At 42.9% G+C, this 22,041-nt stretch overlaps 1 protein-coding gene across 2 annotated transcripts in view; it reads right to left on the bottom strand.

Annotated features, from left to right (window-relative positions):
- Positions 1-21,181, bottom strand: part of tbc1d32.L (TBC1 domain family member 32 L homeolog) — a 62,519-nt gene extending 41,338 nt beyond the window's left edge. Inside the window, exons 1-9 of one of the 2 annotated variants that reach the window (XM_041562735.1) lie at positions 21,021-21,181; positions 15,165-15,352; positions 13,714-13,875; positions 8,917-9,094; positions 7,681-7,752; positions 1,584-1,709; positions 862-940; positions 455-558; positions 316-377 (exon numbers count right to left, since the gene is read on the bottom strand). In XM_041562735.1, the coding sequence (XP_041418669.1) occupies positions 316-377; positions 455-558; positions 862-940; positions 1,584-1,709; positions 7,681-7,752; positions 8,917-9,094; positions 13,714-13,875; positions 15,165-15,319 (938 nt within the window). In that variant the 5' untranslated portion in view covers positions 15,320-15,352; positions 21,021-21,181. The remainder of the gene's footprint in view (positions 1-315; positions 378-454; positions 559-861; positions 941-1,583; positions 1,710-7,680; positions 7,753-8,916; positions 9,095-13,713; positions 13,876-15,164; positions 15,353-21,020) is intronic. The other variant, XM_041562734.1, reaches the window with a different exon arrangement.
- Positions 21,182-22,041: the final 860 nt, after the last annotated feature.

Raw genomic sequence — 22,041 nt, 5'->3', positions numbered from 1 at the left:
TTATGATAGCAGATTTTATAAATGCCTTTAAATGTGGATCGGATAACCTCTTGGACAAGTATAATATCTAAGGCTATAGTGATATCAAGATCTATAGTTAGTTCTGTGTAAGTATGTGTATAGATATTTTTAATTGTATATGTTAGTGTAAGGATAGGTGTTTATATGGTATGTTTATATATGCAGTGTACAAAGTGCAATTTCAGGTACCATGTTGTTTACACGCACTGCACAAACACCTGTCACATAGTAAATGGCTGGTTCCTTATATATAAAGCTAGAATTTGCTTAAATAATTATTATTAGATATCATACTTTTCTGGATGTCTTATCCAGAACGATGGGGCTTCCTTCTGATAGTCATTCAAAAGCCGAATCTAAAATGAAAAATAACACAATTAATATTGGAAGACAGGCCATCTGAAAAGAATGACAAAGTAAAGTTTGACTGTACCTTTTTCAACAAGCGAACAATTTCTGGGTTGGTGATTTCTATACCATTTGATAATAAAAATTTGGAATATTCTCTTGAAATAAATGACAATTCTAGATGTTTGGCTAAAAAATAAAAAGTACATTAAAACTATGATGTGCTGATAAAAGCATTTAACAAATGTTATCTGAACTCTAAACTATATAAATGGAAATATGATTTCTAACTGCTGATTTGCATATTTGAAACACCAGTAAAACAAGTTGAAATCATCAGAAGCACAAGTTACCGGCAAATTCATATTTATCAGTGTATCAAATATTTCTTAGGTCACATAAAATCAGTTAATTACAGGTACAGCATAATTCAAAAAGGGGAAAAGTGTGGATTATACAGTTATCAGTCGCAACTTCACAAATTCAACATACCTAAACTAGTAAAAACTTCTCTTGCCATGCTGAGTGGAGAAGAAGAAAATGTCTTTGCATAAAACCGCAAAATCCGCTCCTAAGAGGAAACAAACGACTCAATTAAGAAACAAATCAACTACAGATCATCCAAGTGGCATCATTAATAATTAATATCTCACTACTGGATTTTACATAAGTTTCCTAAATATATAGGTAAATTGAGTTAGGAAAGTTTCTGACTCTCCAACTACATTGGTACCTCAATTTTACATCCCCTCATTTTAAGTTTTACCTGATTTTGCACTGTATTTTTGCAGTTCCACCAATATATAATGCATAATACATTTCACTGATAAAAGCACACATCAGGCTTCAGACAAAAAAACAAACAAACCAACCTTGAGAAAAGCTATGTAAGTGAAATAGCTGGATATGAAGGGGGGCTCTAGTTGAAATTGCCACCTTCCATTAATACATGGCTGCAAATAATTATAATTAGATATCACACTTTTCTGATGGGGCTTCCTTCTGCTCATTCAAAAATATTAATATTTAGCACTAGTTTTTGAAACATAATATTAATTAACTGTCCCTAGTCCTATGGACTATCACTATGGTACTTTAGTGAACACAACAGTCGCATGATTGTCACTTTAACAATATATATTTTGGTTCAGGTGAGGGTTTCAACATATTCAGCAGAAACTGAGATTTACCAAAAACATAAATACATATCTTACTGTAAACGTGGAGTCTGGATCTGCAAGGGAGAGCATGAGGTTTTTTTGAAGAATATTCCAGCTTTCACATTTGAGAACATCAGATGGAGGTGCAGAGCAGAGTGTTTGCATTGCCTCCCTTCTTACCTTCAGAAGCAAAATACAACAGAATAAAAAGCTAGTCATATCAACGGCCCATCCAAGAAGTTTGCCACCTTGCTTTTTATTTTAATTGTATTCCATGGTAACAATCAAATATGGTTATTTCCGCCAGTCACTTAGTAAACATCCTAAAATTGTACATGTATTTACATGTAAGTACTAAATTACTGTTATCTCGGAATACAGCCATACATTGTTTAAATTTCTCCATCAATTTTATTACTTTTCCTAGAAATGAAATATATATTATGCACCTTACAATTTGAATACATTGTTCTATTAAGTGAATCTATTACTCATAAATGGCTGTCCAACCACCAGCTTCTAAGTCACTATCTATGTCCTACACTGGATCACAATGCAGTATGATCTCTGAGACTTAAAGGTTAATTTAGTGTTAATTTGATGAGAAACGTAATTTCCTGTTTTAATGACTTCATTGGCATTCACAGCAATAGAGTAAGTAATATGGAACTGCTGAGAAAAGATATTACAATGGAGAGATTAATAGATATGTAATAAAAGGAGATTTTGTGTGTACTCACCGTTAAATCTCTTTCTCTTCAGTCGCTTGGGGGACACAGGAGACAGTGAGGAGACAGTGGGTATAGCTAATGCCACTAGGAGGCAGGACACAACAGAATAAGAAATGTGACTCCTCCTCCGCTGGCTATACCCTCAGCTGTAGGCGGAGCCGGAATCAGTTTGTACCAAAGTAGTACTAAGTAGAGAATAACAACTAACAACTTGTAACTTGAACATATTGACAACAGGCAGTAACATGTCTGAAGGACAGAGAAGGGCCTCCATCCGGGAAGGGAAGTCCTGTGTCCCCCAAGCGACTGAAGAGAAAGAGATTTAACGGTGAGTACACACAAAATCTCCTTTTCTCCCTGTCGGCTTGGGGGACACAGGAGACAGTGGGGACGTACCAAAGCTGTCCCCTATCCTCAGGGCGGGAAGGATAGGCCCTATGAGGAAGTAGCCACTGCGGCTTGGAGAACTCTCCTGCCGAAGCGTGCGTCAGATGCCGCAAAAGTATCAAAGTGATAAAATTTTGTGAAAGAGTGGATGGAAGACCACGTGGCCGCTTTGCATAGCTGATCAGCTGATGCCTGGTTTCTGAAGGCCCAAGACGTGCTCATCCCTCTAGTGGAGTGAGCCTTGACCTTGACAGGAGGAACTCGACCTTGTTGGGTGTATGCTCTTAGTATGGCTTGCTTGATCCATCTGGAGACAGAAGATTTGGCCGCTGGTAAACCCTTTCGAGGTCCTGAAGGGAGAACGAACAGTGCATCCGATTGACGGAAGTCCTGAACTCTGTGTAGGTAGAATTTGAGGGCTCTGACAGGGTCAAGAGTGTGCAGTGCAGCCTCCTTTGGATTGGAGGGTGACGGGCAAAATGTTGGAATGGTGATCTCCTGATTTAAGTGAAAATACAGAGGATACAGTGCGGAGGACCGCTCTGTCGTGATGAAAAATGAGAAAAGGTGACTTGCAGGATAAGGCGGTGAGTTCTGAAACACGCCTGGCAGAGGCTATTGCTAGGCGAAAAACGGTCTTCCAGGTAAGCCACTGAAGGGGAATAGAAGCCATCGGCTCGAAGGGTGGTTTCTGTAATGCCTTCAACACCAGCGTCAGGTCCATGGGGGAGCCGGTGGTCGAACTGGGGGAGCAAGGTGAGCCACCCCCTGGAGAAAAGTCTTGACGTCAGGTAGGAATGCGAGTCTCTTTTGATAAAGGACAGAGAGAGCCGAAATCTGGGACTTTAGAAAACCGAGGGAGAGGCCCAAGGCAAGGCCGTCTTGGAGGAACTCCAGCAGATCTGGGACGGAGAAAACTGCGAAGGTCTTCTTGTGACTATGGCACCAGGCTCGGTATGTGGACCATACTCTGTGGTAGGTTTTAGCAGATACTGGTTTTCTGGCTGCCCGCATGGTGCGTATGACTGCATCTGAGAAACCTTTCTTCCTCAGGATTTTGGTCTCAAAAGCCACGCAGTCAAACTGAGATGTGCCGGATTGGGATGCCGGATTGGCCCTTGTAGGAGTAAATCCAGCCGAAGAGGAAGAGTTCGGGGTTCCGCTATGGATAGGTTGAGGAGGTCCGAGTACCATGTGCGTTGAGGCCACCTTGGAGCAATTAGGATTAAGGTTGTGTGCTCCCTCTGTAGCTTTCTGATCGTTCTGGGGATCAGAGGCAGTGGAGGGAAGGCGTAGGCTAGGTTGAAGTTCCAGGGCGCCGTGAGGGCGTCCGCCTCCAGAGCTAGTGGGTCCCGGTAGCGGGCTAGGAAGGTTGGTACCTTTCGATTCTGCCGTGTCGCCATGAGATCGACCTCTGGAGTGCCCCAATGATCGGTTATCTCTAAGAGATGTCCTCGTTTAACGACCATTCCCCTGGGTCCAGGGTCTGACGAGGCCTGGAATGTAGATTGCTGACAGTTGGGCATGGTGATCCTCTGCCCATTGAAGAATGAGGCTGGCTTCGTTCTGGGCTTTTCGGCTTCTTGTGCCGCCCTGATGATTGATGTAGGCCACTGCCGTGGCGTTGTCTGACTGGATCTTTATTACTTGGCCTGACAGGTCGCGTTGCCAGTGGGTCAGACCCAACCGAATGGCTCTGATTTCCAACAGGTTGATGGGTAGGGTCCTTTCTTCCTGGGACCACCTGCCTTGTGCTGAGCGTCCTTCCAGCACTGCTCCCCATCCGAACAGACTTGCGTCCGTTGTCAGTAGACGCCATTGGGGTTCTCCCAGATGTCTTCCTGTGGACAAGTGTTGAGGGTTTAACCACCAAAGAAGAGACATCTGGGTTTTGTGTGAGAGACGGATCTCCTGTATGAGAGATTTCCGTTTCCAGGCAGTAAGTATGTTCCACTGCAACTCCCTGAGGTGATGTTGGGCAAAGGGGACGGCTTCTATGGTCGATACCATGACCCCCAGGACTTTCATGCAGTGTCTGGCTGAGTGGGTTGGTTTGACCAGCAGCGTATTCACTAGGGCCTGGAGTCTCACAATCTTGTCTTGTGGGAGGGAGACTTGTTTGGTCCTGGTGTTGAACTGCATTCCCAGGAAAATCATGAATTGACTGGAAACCAGGGACGATTTCTCCCGGTTGATGCACCATCCGAGCTGTTGAAGCTTGGAGATGGAGATCTGTAGGCAGTGTTGTGCTGCCGAGAAGGAAGGAGCTTTGATCAACAGGTCGTCGAGGTAGGGAGTAATGGATATTCCCTCGTTTCGGATCAGGGCTGTGGCAGCCGCCATGATCTTCGTGAAGACTCGATGGGCTGAGGTGAGTCCGAAGGGGAGGGCTGTGAATTGGTAGTGTAGGTTTTGGAAGGCAAATCGTAAGTATTTCCGATGGGGAGGGAAAATTGGAACGTGCAGGTAGGCATCTTTGATATCGAGGGATGTCAGGAATTGGCCCTCGGTCATGGCTGCTATGATGGACCTGAGGGATTCCATCTTGAATCTTCGAGGTCGGATGAACCTGTTGAGGCCCTTGAGGTCTAGAATGGGTCGTACGGACCCGTCTTTCTTGGGGACAACGAATAGGTTTGAATAGTAACCCTTGAATCTTTCCCCTATGGGAACTGGTGAGATCACTTCTGTTTGAAGGAGGTTCGAAATCACCAGACGAAAAGCCCTTTGCTTGTCTTGTTCCCGAGGGAGTCTTGACATAAAGAACCTTTGAGGGGGCCGTGAGGAAAATTCGAGATGGTAGCCTCGTGACACTACCTCGTGTATCCAAGAATCCTGAGTAATTGAGAGCCAGGTATCCGCAAAACGTTGAAGCCTTCCGCCTAGAGGTGCCTGGCGAGACAGGGGAGAGACCCCGTCATGCAGAGGATGATTTGTCTGCAGGTCTGGAAGAGGGTTTGCGATTCTGCCAGGAGGATCTGGGCTTGCCCCCGAACCTCCCTCTATTGGAGGGAGTGTGTCATGGAGGAGATGACCGTTTTGGGAGGGACGAAAGGACCTTCCTCTGCGAAAAGGCAAGCGAGGCTTTGGTTGTGGAAGTAATGTGCTTTTGCCTCTGGTCGCTTGACTGATGATCTTGTCAAGGTCGGGGCCGAATAGAAGCTTTCCTTTGAATGGAAGTGAGGTAAGAGACTTCTTTGAAGAAAGGTCTGCTGTCCACAATTTTAACCAGAGGCATCTGCGTGCCGCAACAGACAGGGTTTGTCCCATTCCTGTTGAATAATCTGTTCAAGTTGGGAATGAGCTGGGAAGGTAGGCGAGGATCTACTGTTTCTCTTGAAAAGGGCTTTGGCAGCCTTGGGGTTCTCTTCGGTCTCCTGAAGGTGGAGCGTTTCAATGACAGAAGCTATTAGGGAGTTAACTGCCTCGGAAGAGAATTTTGGAGATTCGTCCTCTGGTTGATCTGAGGTGTGAGACAGCTCACCGTCAGAAAGGGAGAAATCCCCGTCAGGTTCTGGTGGAGGTGAGGAGAAACCTGGGGAATTGCTGCCGTTTTCCTCGTCTGAGGGAGAAGGGGCTCTGCGCTTTGGGACCCTTTGTTTAGGATTGTCCAAGCGGGAAAGGAGCTTGTCCAGGGAAAGGGCCAATTTCGGAATCCCCGTGGCAAGATGGGAGGCCCAATCTGGGATGGCCTGTGGCCCTGAGGCTGCAGCCTCTGACTGGTTTGGAGGGGAGGCCCTTTGGGAAGCCTGGTCCACCTGGGGGGAAGCAGGACTTGGGGAACCAGAAACCTGTGCGGCAGGTTTACATTTAGTACAGAAGGGCTCCTTATGTCCCCCTGGCAGCTTTTTGCGGCATTTGGCGCAGGCCAGATATCTTACAGAGGCAGTGGTTCCCCTGGAGAAAATGCCCTCGCTGGCACCCTCAGACATGTTGCCCCCTAAGTCAAAGTATAATGTAATACTTGCTGTGGATGCCCCTGCTGTTGGATAGCCAGGGAGAGAGCCAGAGGGTAGCGCTGGTGGCAGGTACGCAGTGAGGGAGAGCCCACTGAAGCCTGTGTCCCCCTTGTAGCAGGAAGGTCTGGGAGAGAATGCGCTCCGAAGCGCTTGTCTCGCAGTGCGGGGAGCGAAGGACCGGAAGTGACGTCACGGCCCGTGAAGCGCACGCGCGAGAAAAAAGTGCGCGAAACGGAGGGGAGTGAGGGAGGCGCTGCTGTGAAGCAAGCGCTGCCTCAATGCGCACAATGCCTGCCTGAAAGTAGTGGCCGGCGTGTTAAGTGTCAGACACGCTCTGCCGAATGGAGGGGAGTGTGGCTGAGGGAGGAAGAGGGCTAATCAGGGGCTGTGTGGGTAGAAGCGCCCTGTGTAGCCAGTGCCCTATATTCTTGGGGAATCACCTGAGCCAGGTACAGCATAAGCCTTGTGGGGGCTGCTGATGGCAGATGGGACACTCGAAGGGGTGGAGAGGGGGGGGAGAGTACTCACCTACCCCAGGGCACAGATCTCTTCCTTGTCTCCTGGCCAGCCGACAGTCCTTCTGCAGGAAGAAGAAGTCGATTAGGCTGGATGGTCAGGGCTGCAGTTAGCCTTAGTGACGCCAGGGACAGAATCCACGTTGGGAGAAGTCAGAAGGACACACAGCTCAGTGCAGGTGACTTAGACTCTCCAGTGTAGAAGTGTTGTAGAGAGATAAGAGAGATAGTCCTAACCTCCTTAGGACACAACAAAAACTTATTCCGGCTCCGCCTACTGCTGAGGGTATAGCCAGCGGAGGAGGAGTCACATTTCTTATTCTGTTGTGTCCTGCCTCCTAGTGGCATTAGCTATACCCACTGTCTCCTCACTGTCTCCTGTGTCCCCCAAGCCGACAGGGAGAAAAACAATTTTATAATTTTAAATTTGTACAAGAGTAATAATTAGTATACAGAAATTAAATATTCAATTTCCATAATGAATAAAAACCTTCTATCTTAGAAGGTTACCACTATGAATCTCATGATTTTTAGTTCTATATGTCCTTATGTTCTGTACCTCTACAGGTTGGCTAAGATCCAGCTGCTCTGCGATAAGTTGCAATTGCTCTGTGTTCATGAAGGTGTAACTCTGTAGTAGAAACATGAATGAATCAAACAATGAATAAGATAAGATACCGAATGACTTCATGGTGCAAGAAAAAAAGGTAATACATATTCTGTAAACTCACAATTAACAAAATATAGAAAACAGCAGAATAGATATCAGAGAGTTAGAAAAAAGCTTTGATAAATATGCTAGATTGCTTAATGTTTCAGACAATTGCTTTGAGCAGTCCAATTAATTTCTTTCTTATGGGTGCTAAAACCTATTCAGGAGCCGTACGTTTCATAATGAGCTCTGATAAATGAGCCCCAGAGCCCTTAAAGTTTTCAATAATATTTGCACACATGTTCAGAGAGATCTTAAGCCATTTCTTAATTTGTTTCTATGATGCAAACCTGTGGATCTCCATTTTCAATTCAGACCACAGGTTTTCTTTGATCATTATGTATGTCATAATCTTTAGATTGAAATGAAATATGCCATGTAATGCCTTTCTCTTTTAATGCCAAATTAACTTAAATTTTGTATAGCGGATATAACCTGCCATTATTTGCACAGCACTATGCAATATAAAGGGTATGCATAATTTATTTCACTGTAGGATACTACTTTTCCCTGACCAAGTACAAGCTTCTCTGGCTTTCTGTTGGCCTCAACCTCAAATCCACTGTTCACATCCATCACACTTGTATTTTCATGTAGTCCTTATTTCTCTGCTTCTGATATCAATTATCATCTCTGTTGTCCTCTGTAATCCACATTCATTAACGCCTACTAATATTTAGTAGTTGTCTTCCTGCCTATGACCCCTGTTCTATCCCATGTGTGTCTTTCTGCGACTTTAGAAGGAAGAGATATTTAAGTATTCCAATCTGCTGTATGGCAACTTGCTTGATCTTCATGTCAGTCTGCCCGTTTATTCAATGTAATTAAATGCAGTACAATGCTTTAAAAAAAGGTGACCACCTGTAAAATAAATTATATACACTTGATATTTCTTGGTAAATAAGATAAGAAACAGGACCCCTGAAGACCATAAAAAGAAGGCAGCATTGCTGGCTATGGATAACTTCCGCTCTGTTGTAATGTGTACAGTGTTCTAATGTTCTGAGAATACATTAAAACATGGTTTCATATTTAACATAAATCTAGATAAACATTACTTATTACCAGGATTAATTCTCATACTTGATTAAAGGAAGAGTCACTGTCTGAACAGTTATCACTGTAGCGTCCAGTATGTTGTTCAAAAGTGCTTTTTTTGTGTAGTTCTCTATTTTTGGCCTGATCTTCTTCAAATTTATTGAGAAGCGATTCCACAACAGCCATCATAACATTCTTTAGTGAATGCATCATTTCTGCATACCTTTTAAGACAAAATGAAAGAAACAAATACCTGTCACTCATATAGACGCACAATACTAATTAATATTAAAACACAACTAAAATACTGATAAAAATGTTTCTCCTGAGCAACAAAGCATGTTTAAGTATGGCTTAAGCTGGCCTGAGACACAAAGATACCTTTGTTTTGTACGATTTTCAGGCCGTATGTGGATGTTCTGAATGGTAAGTTGCAGGTAAGGTTCGTTCGACATAGGCTATAATCTGCAGATCTATGGCCAGGTTTACTTAAAAAAAAAAATTTCAATCAGATTTTAGTGGCTCAGCACAAGAAGATGCAGAGACACAGCTTTTAAGTTCCTAAACTTTCTTCCCTAATAATCCAAATACCAACTGAGTATTTATGGGACTGAATCAACCAGTAGTGGATACAGTGTTCCCTACATTCATCTATTAGGTTGAGCATCAGCTGAATGATTTATACTCTGGTTACGCCCCTTTGATACCTTTTTCTTATTTTGTTAGTTACCTGTATAAATGCTTCAGCTTTAGAGAGCTGCAATATTTTATACATTACATTTAAATAGGTCCTCCACTTAAGAAAACTTTTTTTTTGCATTATGAACAAAATGTAATCTTCTGGCAAACCCTCACTATCGGTGATGTCAGTGACAGACTCCACCCCCATTATCTATTACCTGTAATGCTGGGGACCTGGGTCAGGTATGGGAATCTCTTAATTGCAGGAAAGGTCATCTTCCATAGACTCCATTTTATCCAAATAATCCAACTTTTTTTAAATGATTTCATTTTTCACTGTAATAATGAAACAGTACCTTGTACTTGATCCAAACTAATATATAATTAATCCTTATTGGAAGCAAACCCAGCCTATTTGGTTTATTTAAAATGCTTGGGGGGTGCTAGGTATGTACCTCTTCTTCCTGCTACTCCTAGTTCAGGAGGATGCAATTTTTGCAGTGATGAGCAGGTGGTCTCGGCTTCTAGTTACTCCCTTGCCAACTTGACACTGTCATTCTAGTAACCCCCCCGCCCCCAAGCAAGAAAGCACACACTCTCACACACGGAGAGCTGTCTCAAATCTGCAGTTGTCTCAGGCTTGGCCCAGAGCTGCCTAAATTGGTAGTTTACCTTTAAGTTAACTTTTAGCATGTTAAAGAATGCCAAAATCAATTGGTCTTTTTTTATTATTGTTTTTTGCCTTCTGGCTCTTTTAAGCTTTCAAATTGGGGTCAATGATCTAGGCAGCCAAAAAAAATTATTGCTCAAAACTCACTACAATATTATTAATTACAAAACAAAAACTGTGGTACCTGTTAGCCAGTAGCAAAAATAACATATAAAACCAATTACTTTTAAATAGCTGCTCCAAACAGCAACTGACAAAAAAATGCTACCAAAAATATAAAAATAAAACTTTTTTAATAAATATTAACCAAAACAAAAAATGGTACAATAAAAAGCTTAGGTTCACTTCTTTGTACACACTCAGATGCCCACAATTCACCATGCAATGAAGGTCCTGGGAACACTGGTATCATCAATAGAAGCAGTGCCATTCACTCAAATTCACCTTTGCCCCCTCCAAGCGAGGATTCTCAGGGTATGGAAAGGGGGGACCCCTCTCCAAGACATTTTGCCTAAAGGACTCCCTCCAATGGTGGTTACACCCGACCACACAAGCAACGGGACAATCCTGGGCAGGTCCAGACTGAGAATTAAAACAGGCCCTGACATTTCTGGTACACAGAGGCCCATTCAGCCCACACTGAGGCCCAAACAGCCCCCACCAGCCCACTAAATACTGACTTTCTATGGCACCTTATAGCAGCCCCTCTGGCATTTGCCAGAACCCACAGATTGCCAGTCCGGGCCTGATCCTGGGCAACACCCACCTGGACAGCGTTAACCACAGATGACAGCCTTCAGGGCTGGGGAGCAACGTGGCAGGATCTGTCCGCACAGGGAGTGTGGTCTCCAGAGAAATCCAAACTTCCCATAAATATACTAGAACTACAGGCTGTGCGACATCCGTTCATGTTCAGAGTGACAATGCCACGACAGTAGCATACATAAATTGCCAAGGCGGAACACGCAGAGCAGCAGCTCTAGCAGAGTCCCAACAGATCCTAGCATGGGCAGAAGCCAACTCTGTCCAATTGTCAGCCATTCACATTCCAGGCGTGTCAAACATAAAGGCAGACTTCCTCAGCCGCAATCAACTAGATCCAGGGGAATGGGAACTGTACCCACAATCCTTCCAGGAACTAGTACGTCATTGGGGCATTCCTCATATAGACCTGATGGCATCCAGGAACAAACGAAAGATGCCAAAATTTTTCGCACAATCAAGGGATCCGAAGGCAGACAGAATAGACGCCATGATACAAATATGGCACTTCAATCTAGGTGTATTTCCACCCCTGCCGATGCTACCATGCGTCCTCAAAAAGATCAGACAAGCCACCCCCACCACAGTATTAGTGGTAGCACCCTGCTGGCCCAGAAGGACCTGGTTCTCGGGACTTGCAGGAGATGTCAGTGGACTGACCGATCCGATTGACTCCCAGAAGGGATCTGCTATCACAAGAACCTATTCTTCATCACAATCCGGGCCTCTTTTGCTTTGTCGGGACGGCTGTTGAAGCAGCCATTTGGAGACGCAAGGGACTTTCCGAAAGAGTCATAGAGACTATGATTAGGGCCCGCAAGCCTACTTCCTCCAAATCTTATCATACAGTTTGGAATTGGTGCAGAGAATCCCAGGTGTCCTTCCTACAACTTGACATTCCACGGTTGCTAATGTTTCTACGGCAGGGAGTTCAATTAGGAGTCAAACTCATTTCTATGTTGGCTTTGTCAGTTCTCCTTTAGTCTCGATTAGCACTGGATGACTCTGTTAGAACATTTATGCATGGAGTGGCCCCTCTCTTCCAACCACCTGTTCCAGGATGGGACCTGAACATTGCACTGGAAGCTCTACTGGAACATCCCTTTGAGCCATTGGACTCTATCTCTGACACATGGCTAACATGGAAGGTGGTCTTCCTAGCAGCAATTTCCTCCGCGAGAAGGGTGTCTGAATTGGGGGCCTTGTCATGCGATCCTGCGTTCTTGATATTCCACAAAGACAAAGCAGTATTGCGCACAGTTCCATCCTTTTTGCCCAAGGTGGTTTCAGCCTTCCACATAAATCAAGAAATCGTAGTACCATCTCTCTGTCCGGATCCCAAGAATCAGAAGGAACACAGGCTCAACACCCTGGATGTGGTCAGAGCATTGCAAAAGTATCTAGAACGGTCCAAACCGCTTCGTCGAACCCAAGCCTTGTTTGTAATTTCTTCTGGACCAAGGAAGGGTCACGCAGCATCCGAAGCTTTGATTGCTTACTTATCTAAAGGAAAACCACCACCTCAACAAATTCATGCACATTCAACAAGAGCGATGGGTGCATCCTGGGCATGGCGCAACTCCGCTTCTCTGGACCAGATCTGCAGAGCAGCTACCTGGTCCTCTGTACACACTTTTACCAAATTTTACAAACTGGACACCTTTTCATCCGCTCAGGCCGACTTTGGCCGAAAAGTTCTGCATTCAGTGGTGCAGTAAGGCAGATATCTCTACGGTATCCCACCCTGCTGGATCTGGGACTGCTTTGTTCCCTGTGCCCCCTTTAAACAACAGAGAAAATAGGATTTTTGTTACTCACCGTTAAATCCATTTCTCTGTGGTAGAAAGGGGGACAAAGGGCTTCCCACCCTGTATAAAGTTGTGGCTGTTGCCGGTCTATTGGCCATGTTGGGAATGATTCCCTGTTCTAAGTTCTGCCTTATAAGTTGTTCAAGTTAATTTAGTTATCAGAGTTATCATATACGGACTTTGGTACCAAATGATTGTAGGAGGAGTTAGATGCAGGTGTAAGCCGGAGTGGGCTGGCACATACCCTTTCAAGTAAGCATCAAGTGTCCTGCCTCCTGGAGGATGGAGCTTAACCCCATTCGTTCCCTGTGTCCCCTTTTCTACCACAGAGAAATGGATTTAACAGTGAATAACTTCCATTGAAAGGATGTGAATATAAACATAAATATACTGTTTTCTGCTTGAAGGGAGGAGCATACAACCTGCTTATCATGAGCTTTTTAACCTCATGACATTTGAAACTAATGCACAGAATGAGATTTCCACATTGAGGTGCATTTCACTCATTCTTGTCTATAACTCAGCTTAGCCATGGATGTATCTTTTTCTCACCCTCAGTCTCACTATACAATTCACTGCCTCCTTTCAAACCCCAGCACATGCAAAGCACAGGCACATCATGTGGAAACAGTCCTTTGCCTTTCATTTCCAGACTATACAGATCATGTGTATAGAACAGCTAGTTCCATTTCCACAGGTTACTAAGAACCAAAAACGCCTAAAACTTAAAGTCTTGTCTTGTTTCACTGATGAGTTAGGGAAGTGAATGTATGAAAAGTATGAAAATACTACATCAGTTTTATTAAAAAACATAGTATATTTCCATATTTTAAAACTTTTTGCTTTGTTATTTCTGTAAACACAAATTGTCTTTCATAGTTTTACATAATTGCATGCTTATTATTCCATAAATCTACCTACTCTTTGGATTCACGAGTTCTTCTGGTGACATGATGTACAAGCGTGTCATATCCAGGCCCTTCCCCCTGACTTTGAGCAATGGTGCATTTTTCTGTCTCCTCTTCTATTACAGACCCAAGGGTGCTTTTGATGTAGTGTTGAAGGTACTTGACTAGTTCATAGCTTAAATAAAGCATAAGAATTGTTAATGTATTGGGAAATTATTATTATCATATAAGTCACAATTTGTATTACAGCTGATTACTTATAGAATAACACCTGCATTTTAGCAGCATAAATCTTGCGCAAAAATAAAACACTGGATGCGCAAAGTACAAAGGGATTCCGCCCCTAAAATAATATTAAAACATTTGGTTTTGTATGAGCTTCCGTTTACAAAATAAAATACACCAACTTTTGTGTCCCCCAAATGTCCCCCGTGTCCGGGAAATCCTGTAAGTACTAACCAAGCAGGGCCCTGTTACCGGCTTCTACGATATTTCACATTGGTGTGCCTTTTTTCTTTTTAAAGATAAGAAACGATCGCTGGTTGTGAACGTAATATTGGGACAAATCCTTTGGCTCCGGATCCCTGTAGAATACAGGGAATCTTTGAGATATTTGGGGGACACAAAAGTTGGTGTATTTTATTTTGTAAACAGAAGCGCATACAAAACCAAATGTTTTAACACCTGCATTTTATTTGGCCTTGTAAAACTGTATTTTAAGAATAAAAAATACACAAAGATATGCAAATATGCATAATAATCACATCATCATAATAATAAAAGTCTTTTACTGACATCTGCAGGAAATTGTGTGAAACTGACATGGGTAAGTCAGCCCAGAGGCTTCAGCTATGTTGTGTCGGAGCGCACACAGGCTGATCGGATTCAAATCAATGGAGCAGGGGCACTGAGCAGATCTGCTTCTCTCAGGCTGCAAAAATATGTAGGCTGACAGCTGCCAGATGCTGGCACAAGCCGGCTTTACTACTTTGTGGGTCCAGGCTTGTGCCAGCCTCTTTTGATGTTTTCTGGTGTTTGCTCCCTTTGCTGAAGGTCTGGGGCGTGTGCACCTGGGCCCACCATGTACAGCGGTGAGCTCAATCAATGCATTCTAATACAGCACATACTGGTTACATATTTGTATAGTTTGTCAGCAGCCAGAGCCTTCAGCCTGTGTGCCCATAGACTAAACTACCTTCTATTGCATCCCTTAGTGCTCTTGCACTCGGTCCTGTGGTCTCATTGAATGACTTGTATGTCCTGATACTCACCATGGAAAAATCATTTCAAGGATCATGCAGTTAGGATGCTTTCTCCCCATCTAGTTTCCTACAGAGTCATATGGCAAGGTAAAAACAAAGGAAAAGCCCAAGAAAGACCAATCTGCAGTATTCAAAGTTATAGGAGTGCTCACAATCTGCAACTATAACAGTGGCACAAAACAAAGAAAAAAAAATTAGTTACTTGTGGAAATGCTCATCTGTCTCCTCCAAGTGCAGTAGTATCTCTTCAGCACATTCAACAGAGGGAGCACTGGCTAATCTCTCTTTTATACTCTGCAGCAACTGTCTAACCATGGACTGCAGAGAAGATTCATCCTCAGAAGAAAAATGAGACATTGTTCAAGGGGAATGCCTCTTCAAAGGCAGCGTCTAAAATTATTAAAATGAAAATGAATCAGTGTTCAAACATGATACCATAAATAACAAACATTTCACTGCTAAAATAAAACGATAAGAACATTATATAAAATCCTGCATAGTAAAAGAAAAAGGTAATTCTCAGCAGCTTTCTAATATGCATTGGGAAATATACATTGCAAAAGTATTTTACATTAATTTAGTTTATATAGGTGCTTTCAATAATTTTAAATTTAATTGTAAATGCAATTGCCATTGAAAGCATTATCTGTCTATCCCAGGGGTGCCCAACCTGCAGCCCAGGATTGATATGAATGCGGCCCAGCTTGAAGGAGAGAGAAAGGGAAGAGAAGGGAAAAAAAGAAAGAAATTAAGAAATAAATGTATGGAAATACAGAGAAAATGAGAGTGAAATAACACTTTGTGCTCTCTAAGTCCAGACACATTAACCACCTCAGTCTGTTGTCTTGTTAGGAACAGGCTTACTATGCCAGGTTGTAACAATGTGGTGGAGTAGGGATGGGGGACTCTGCCCATTGACCAGTTATTAATAATAATATAATAATAAGTTTGTTTAATATCCAGGTGTCCCATATTCCAACGTATAGCTCCATTTGATAATCCAACTGGTATTGTAGTTCTTTTCTGTGTATTTTCTTTAATTTTACAAATCAAAAGTGTTTGTGTATTTCATGTGTGGCCCCAGACATTTTTTCTTTTTCCAATGTGGCCCAGAGAAGCCAAAAGGTTGGACACCCCTGTCTATCCCTTGCTATCATCTGCACTGCTGCAGATGAAACGTCCCGTGTTTCTCTTTGATCTCCTGCACTGATGCCAGTAAAAGATACAATGTTTCTGAAACTTAATTAATAAGAGGTTTTTGGCAGAGAGCCCAGAATCCTCAGCACCTGCACTTTTACATACATTTGTAACTAAGATAAGCAGGTCTCTTGGGGGACTGTTTATAAAGTTATACATTTGTAACTAATAAGATAAGCAGGGACTGTCTGTAATGTTTTGTCTTTTATCTTCAGCTGTGGTGTCCTTCCAAAGCGCTCAACGTTCTGCTTCCTTGTTGAGATTTACCTCACCCCAAGCTATAGGTTTGGGGAGATGCACTCAGACCACCAACGTCTCTCTTCTTCCTCCATCATATTTACACTCGGGCTTGCCTTATTATAGGGTTTAACTCCTTTTATTCTAGACTGAGTGGCGTATTTTTTGTTTTCTTGTGTTTTGGTGGACTGTGACTCACAGGGGAATTTCACCTTCATTAGCAAAACTGTACACATAAAACATGTACCTAAAACCCCCAGAAATGAGTTCAAACTTTCTATTACCTTTCACATTTTGTAAAATGGACATGGTATTTAGGGATTGTTGCCATGGCCCGGGGGGGGGGGGGGGTACAAATTCCTCAAGAAAAAAACAACCTTTTTTTCTTAGACTGTATGCAATAACTAGGTACCAAGTTTGTTGGAAGTTCATTTATTGGCAAAGCCCATAAAGCCATTAAGAATTAAAATAATTGTATAACTAGGGGGGCTGTTTAAGTGGAGAGTATAAATAATGAAAATGTGCCGTGTGCAGCACTGTGAAAATGTTTTGGCTATGTGCACTTTGTGAACATACCCCTAAATACCACACTCATTTTACCAAAACATACCCCAGACAAGTATACTTGCTACAGAAAACGGATAATCCGCATATAACCCAGAATGTGCCAGCATAATTACTATGAAAAATTGACAATCTGCATATTATGCCCAGAAGTAACAGTATAATTAGCCAGTGAGATCACTGTAGAAATGGCCAATGAGAACTCCATAAACTCCAGTCATTCCAGTAAGTAAATGCAGAAATGGATCAATTGAAAGCATTGCCTCATCTATACTTGCACAGGCATAATAATCACAAATGTTATTTCCTGCTGCTTGGCTCCTATAAAAATCCAAGATAGCTGTACATTACACAGTGGAATGCAAGGACATCTTGGATTTTTTTTTCGCTAGAAGCAAGGAGCTGAGAAGAACCGAGGACAAGCAGGGCAACATGGGCTATTTAAATAGAGATATGGCACAGCAGCCAGTGAGCTATGAGGAATACAAAATTCCAGAGAGGGGGGGGCAAGTGCCTCCACTTGCCTCTGTTTGTGAACACCCAATGGTGTGGCCAAAATGGGTCTGGTCAAAATATGTAGCCACGCTATGCACGGCAGATCGTTTTGTCCATCTTTGCAGTTTTCAAATGTTGGGAGGTATGAAAACTGTAAAGAAGGCAAATCACAGAAGTGTGTAAGGTAGTGTTGGAAAAGGATTTGTGACTGTAAGAAAACCGACTACTGCTACTTTATTTCTAGGTACATGTATTTAGAACAAGCAGGGGAGCAAATAGCAAGGGACAGACAGAAACTTTAAATCACTGATTTGCTTAGAAATACATTTTCATTTGTTTGACTAGTTTTGGGTTTAGACCCTATTTAAACCATTAGATGATCACTGGTTACATAGTTCATAATGTAAACTGAATTTTTATTATAAAGGGAAGCAAAGCCTATAAAGTAACAAAGGGAACATAAGATGTCTAAGCAACATATTTAAAAAAGTATCTTCTTCTGATGCAATGTATGGGTGTCCCTAAACAAACAAATATGAATTTCAGCAGAGCACATCAGAGACCTAAAGGACAGACTATCTTAAAAACATACAATCTGTATTTCAACATGTGTTTAAAAACTGCTTTATGTCTGACCAGTTCCTGTCTATTCACTTCCTCAAAAAGTGTTTATGCCCCTAAACATAGTGGCAACCTGGAGTGTTCATAATTTGCAAGGAAAAATTAAGTTGTAGCCATGAAAATTTACTGCAGTCATTGTGTGAAAAAACAATTGATTCATTAAATATATTGTACTTGCATTAAAAAGCTCTCCTTGCACTAATGCTGTTTAAAACAGAGGAGAAAAACAAAACAAATGATGGTGCACATAGCAACCAATCAGCAATTAAATTTCAAGTCACCTACAAGTTAGAAAACAAAAGCAAAGCTCTAACTGGTTGCTATGAGCAACATCACATGTGATGTTTTTCTCCACTGTTTTACATAGCATGATAAATATACCCCATAGATAGGGTTGCCACCTTTTAAAAAAAACATACCGGCAAGTGGTGGGGGCGGGAACTAAAGAGGCAGGTTGTGATGCAAAAAGGGGTGGGGCCAAGTATTGTGCCACAAAAGGGGGCGGAGCTGATTAGGGTTGTGCTGCAAAAAGGGGCGGAGGAAAGAGATTGTGCCGCAAAAAGGGGCGGGCCACGTTGCGTGATGCCCAGTAGATGAAGAATAGGTAAGTTTCCACCAAAGGCCAAGGGCTTTTCTTAAGGGTATTACAAATTACCGGCAACTACATTGACGGTAAATTTGTAATACCGGCCCCGGCCTTGGCAGGTGTTTTACCAGCTAGGCCGGTAAAATACCGGCCGGGTGGCAACCCTACCCGTAGAGCAGGGGTGTCCAACCTGCGGCCCAAGATGGATACGAATGCGGCCCAACTTCCGCCAATCCGGGAAACTTCATGTTGCAATGTGACGCACAGAGAGCTTATGTGTGCTTGAAATTTTACATGGGGTGTGCGGCTTCCTAGAGCAGGAAAAGCAGTTAACAAGTGAGCGTTCGGCTACTTACAAAGGTAGGTAAGCATTCTTCAGCAGCATCGCCCGCTACGCAAGGGATATAATCAGCGCCTACATTTGTGAGCAACTTTTTTCAAGAATGAACACACTAAAAGTGGCCATACACGGGCCGATAAAAGCTGCCGACAGAGTCGGCAGCTTATTGGCCCGTGTATGGGGGCCCCCGACGGGCTTCCCCGATCGAGACCTGGCCGAAAGTCGGCCAGATCTCAAACTGATAGGATTAAAAATCCCATCGGATCACGGCCGCATCTGTTCGTTGATCCGATCGCCCGTTTGCGAACGATAGGATCCGATCGTTGGGCCCTAGGGCCCACGATCGGATCAGCCCGATATTGCCCACCTCAAGGTGGGCATATCGGAGGGAGATCCGCTCGTTTGGCGACATCGCCAAACGAGCGGATCTATCCATGTATGGCCACCTTAAGAGTAAAATTAGAACCAAATTTACTGATGAGCACCTTGAGAATTCACAGAGAATTGCAACTACTTCCATTCAACCAGATATTGATACATTAGTTTCTCAATGTCAAAAATACCACTAGGTTTATGATACCCTCTTTTCTTTTACTTACTAACAATAAAATACATCAAAAGTTAGCGTTAGTGTTTGTGTGTATTTTGAGTGGGGCCGCAGAACATTTTTCTTCTTCCAATGTGGCCCAGGGAAGCCAAAAGAATAGACACCTCTGTTTGGTGTTACTTGATCTGTCCTCTTGTGAATAGCATGCAATGTGCTTATTGATGTAGCATTGGACTGGGGGGGCAAAATTGCAATTTGCACACTGCCCTCATTCTGGTTTATAAATAAGCCTTATATATGTATGACTGCTTTATTTTAGCTCACTACAGTTAGTCTCTCTGTCACTAAAGCAAATTCTTAATGGCCTGAAAATGCAATTGCCTATAAAAATGTATGTATGCTACCTATAAGCAGTTTTATTGTGACATTTTAGTAGTTTTACACCAAGTTTGTCAAAGCAGAAACAAAGGGGTATATTTATCAAAGAGTGAAGTTTGAGATCACTGCAGTACTCTAGTGAGGTGAGTTGATCCACTCACCTCAGGCGGCACCAGGGGGTGCCGCTCTGGTTTTCAACCCGGATCTAGTGCAGGGCCCCCGACCCCCTCCTGCGCAGAAAATCGGCGCTGGTGACACAGTCCTCTAGAGTGAAATTCCGCCACTCTCAATTTATTTCTATGGGAGTATTTATCAATGGGTGAGAGTTCATCCTTTGATTAATATGCCTTTCGAAATCCCATAGAAATGAAGAGTGGCAGAATATCACTCTAGAGGACTGTGTCACCAGCGCCGATTTTCTGCGCAGGAGGGGGTCGGGGCCCTGCACTAGATCCGGGTTGAAAACCAGAGCGGCACCCCCTGGTGCCGCCTGAGGTGAGTGGATCAACTCACCTCATTGGTGGAGTGCCCCTGTGTGTCATTCTACACTTTGAAAAATATACCCCAAAGTTTTTTTGGGGGGGGGGGTAATGTACAAGATGACACATGGAAATATTCGCTTATATTTATGTATAGGATGACATCATAGTCTGGCTTCGCTGACCTCAACAATGCAAGAGTATTGGCGTCTATGATTACGTATCTTTCAATACGAAACGCATTAGGACGTGTAATTTTTAACAGAATGGAATAAAGCTTTGTTTTTATCCACACCGGTTGGCCACAGGAGTGCGTGTACAGTTTTTGACGCTAATGCAAGAGTATTGCCTCAAAAGATTATCTTATTGAACTGTAAATTTAGAATTCAGGGATGATATGACAAAACACAATATATTCATTGCCTCATAGACTGTAAAACTGCTGCCACTTTCTCTCTCCGCTGCAGAAAGACCACTCATAAATGTGACAAGGCTTAGCACGCCCACTTTTTGACGGCTAGAGAAGCGCTCGTTGTCATAGCAACAACCTACGCGCGTCAAGTAACGTTTGATATTTTTTTCACCATTTTTCGTAAACATTATTATGATCATACCGCCCAAGAGTCTGATTTTTGACGGGACGGTCCAGATTTTCTTAACACTAGCCGCAGTCCCGAATCGCTGCTTAAACGTCCCGCAACTCCAATATCGTCCAGCTCCTTGTCTCTAGTCTCCTGTCTCCCAGCTAATCCCGACGTCACAAGTCTCATTTCGCGAGACTGTGGCCTCCTCCAAAAGTATGTGAGCGCAGTGACGCAGTGTGTAAAAACGATCAAGTGTGGTGATGGCAAAACACGAGTCCTTGGTGTCTGAGATAAATGCTAGACAGATAGAGAGAGAGAGCTTTCTGTGGGCAAATAGGCATCTTTTTTTTAAATAGAGTGCTCATTTCAGGTGTTCTTGAGAATCCTTTAGTTTAGGAAATACATCCCTTCCAAGGATTATTTGAATATAGAAAGATTTATCTAAAATGCCTATAAAATGCTAAGAAAATAAAGAATTGGAAATGTAGTTAACTGAAACTTAAATTGAGTATACATTTATTGACAACAAACATTTTACAGTCTTCATACACATAGAAAATCCAACATGGCACTGTAAAGTGGAAGAACTCCCGCAGGCTAAAGTGCATTGAAAGTCAGCTTTTCCCAAACCAAGCGCAACCTATAAGACAGAAGCTTAGGCTAATGCATTCTCCATCCCTCAACTCACATACCTATGAAAAGCAGCATAATTTACTAATGTGCGATTTTCACTTTGGAAGTCTCCACCAGACATAGTGCAAATATGTCAGACATTTTGTGATAAATAATGAGCAATTACAACGAACATTCGTGTAGTTATGTCCGCAATTCATTGGTGCAAAAATGTCACAATCAATTTTCTCTAGCATTGCTTTCTTCCTAGTGAACATTTGTTAAATTACTTGAGCTTATTTCATTTTAAATTCAGTGGGTATTTGTGATTTTCGGATCATGAAAACCTTGACCTGACCTGGACTCGCACACACCCTCCATTTATGGACCCGTGCTGAATTCTGCCAATCAACTTCTATCTGCAAAAAGAAAAAGGATC

The sequence above is a fragment of the Xenopus laevis genome, chromosome 5L, assembly GCF_017654675.1.
Source record: "Xenopus laevis strain J_2021 chromosome 5L, Xenopus_laevis_v10.1, whole genome shotgun sequence".
NCBI classification, from domain to species: Eukaryota; Metazoa; Chordata; class Amphibia; order Anura; family Pipidae; genus Xenopus; species Xenopus laevis.
The sequence above is the reverse complement of the archived record's forward strand: the minus strand, read 5'-3'. Positions and strand labels throughout refer to the sequence as shown.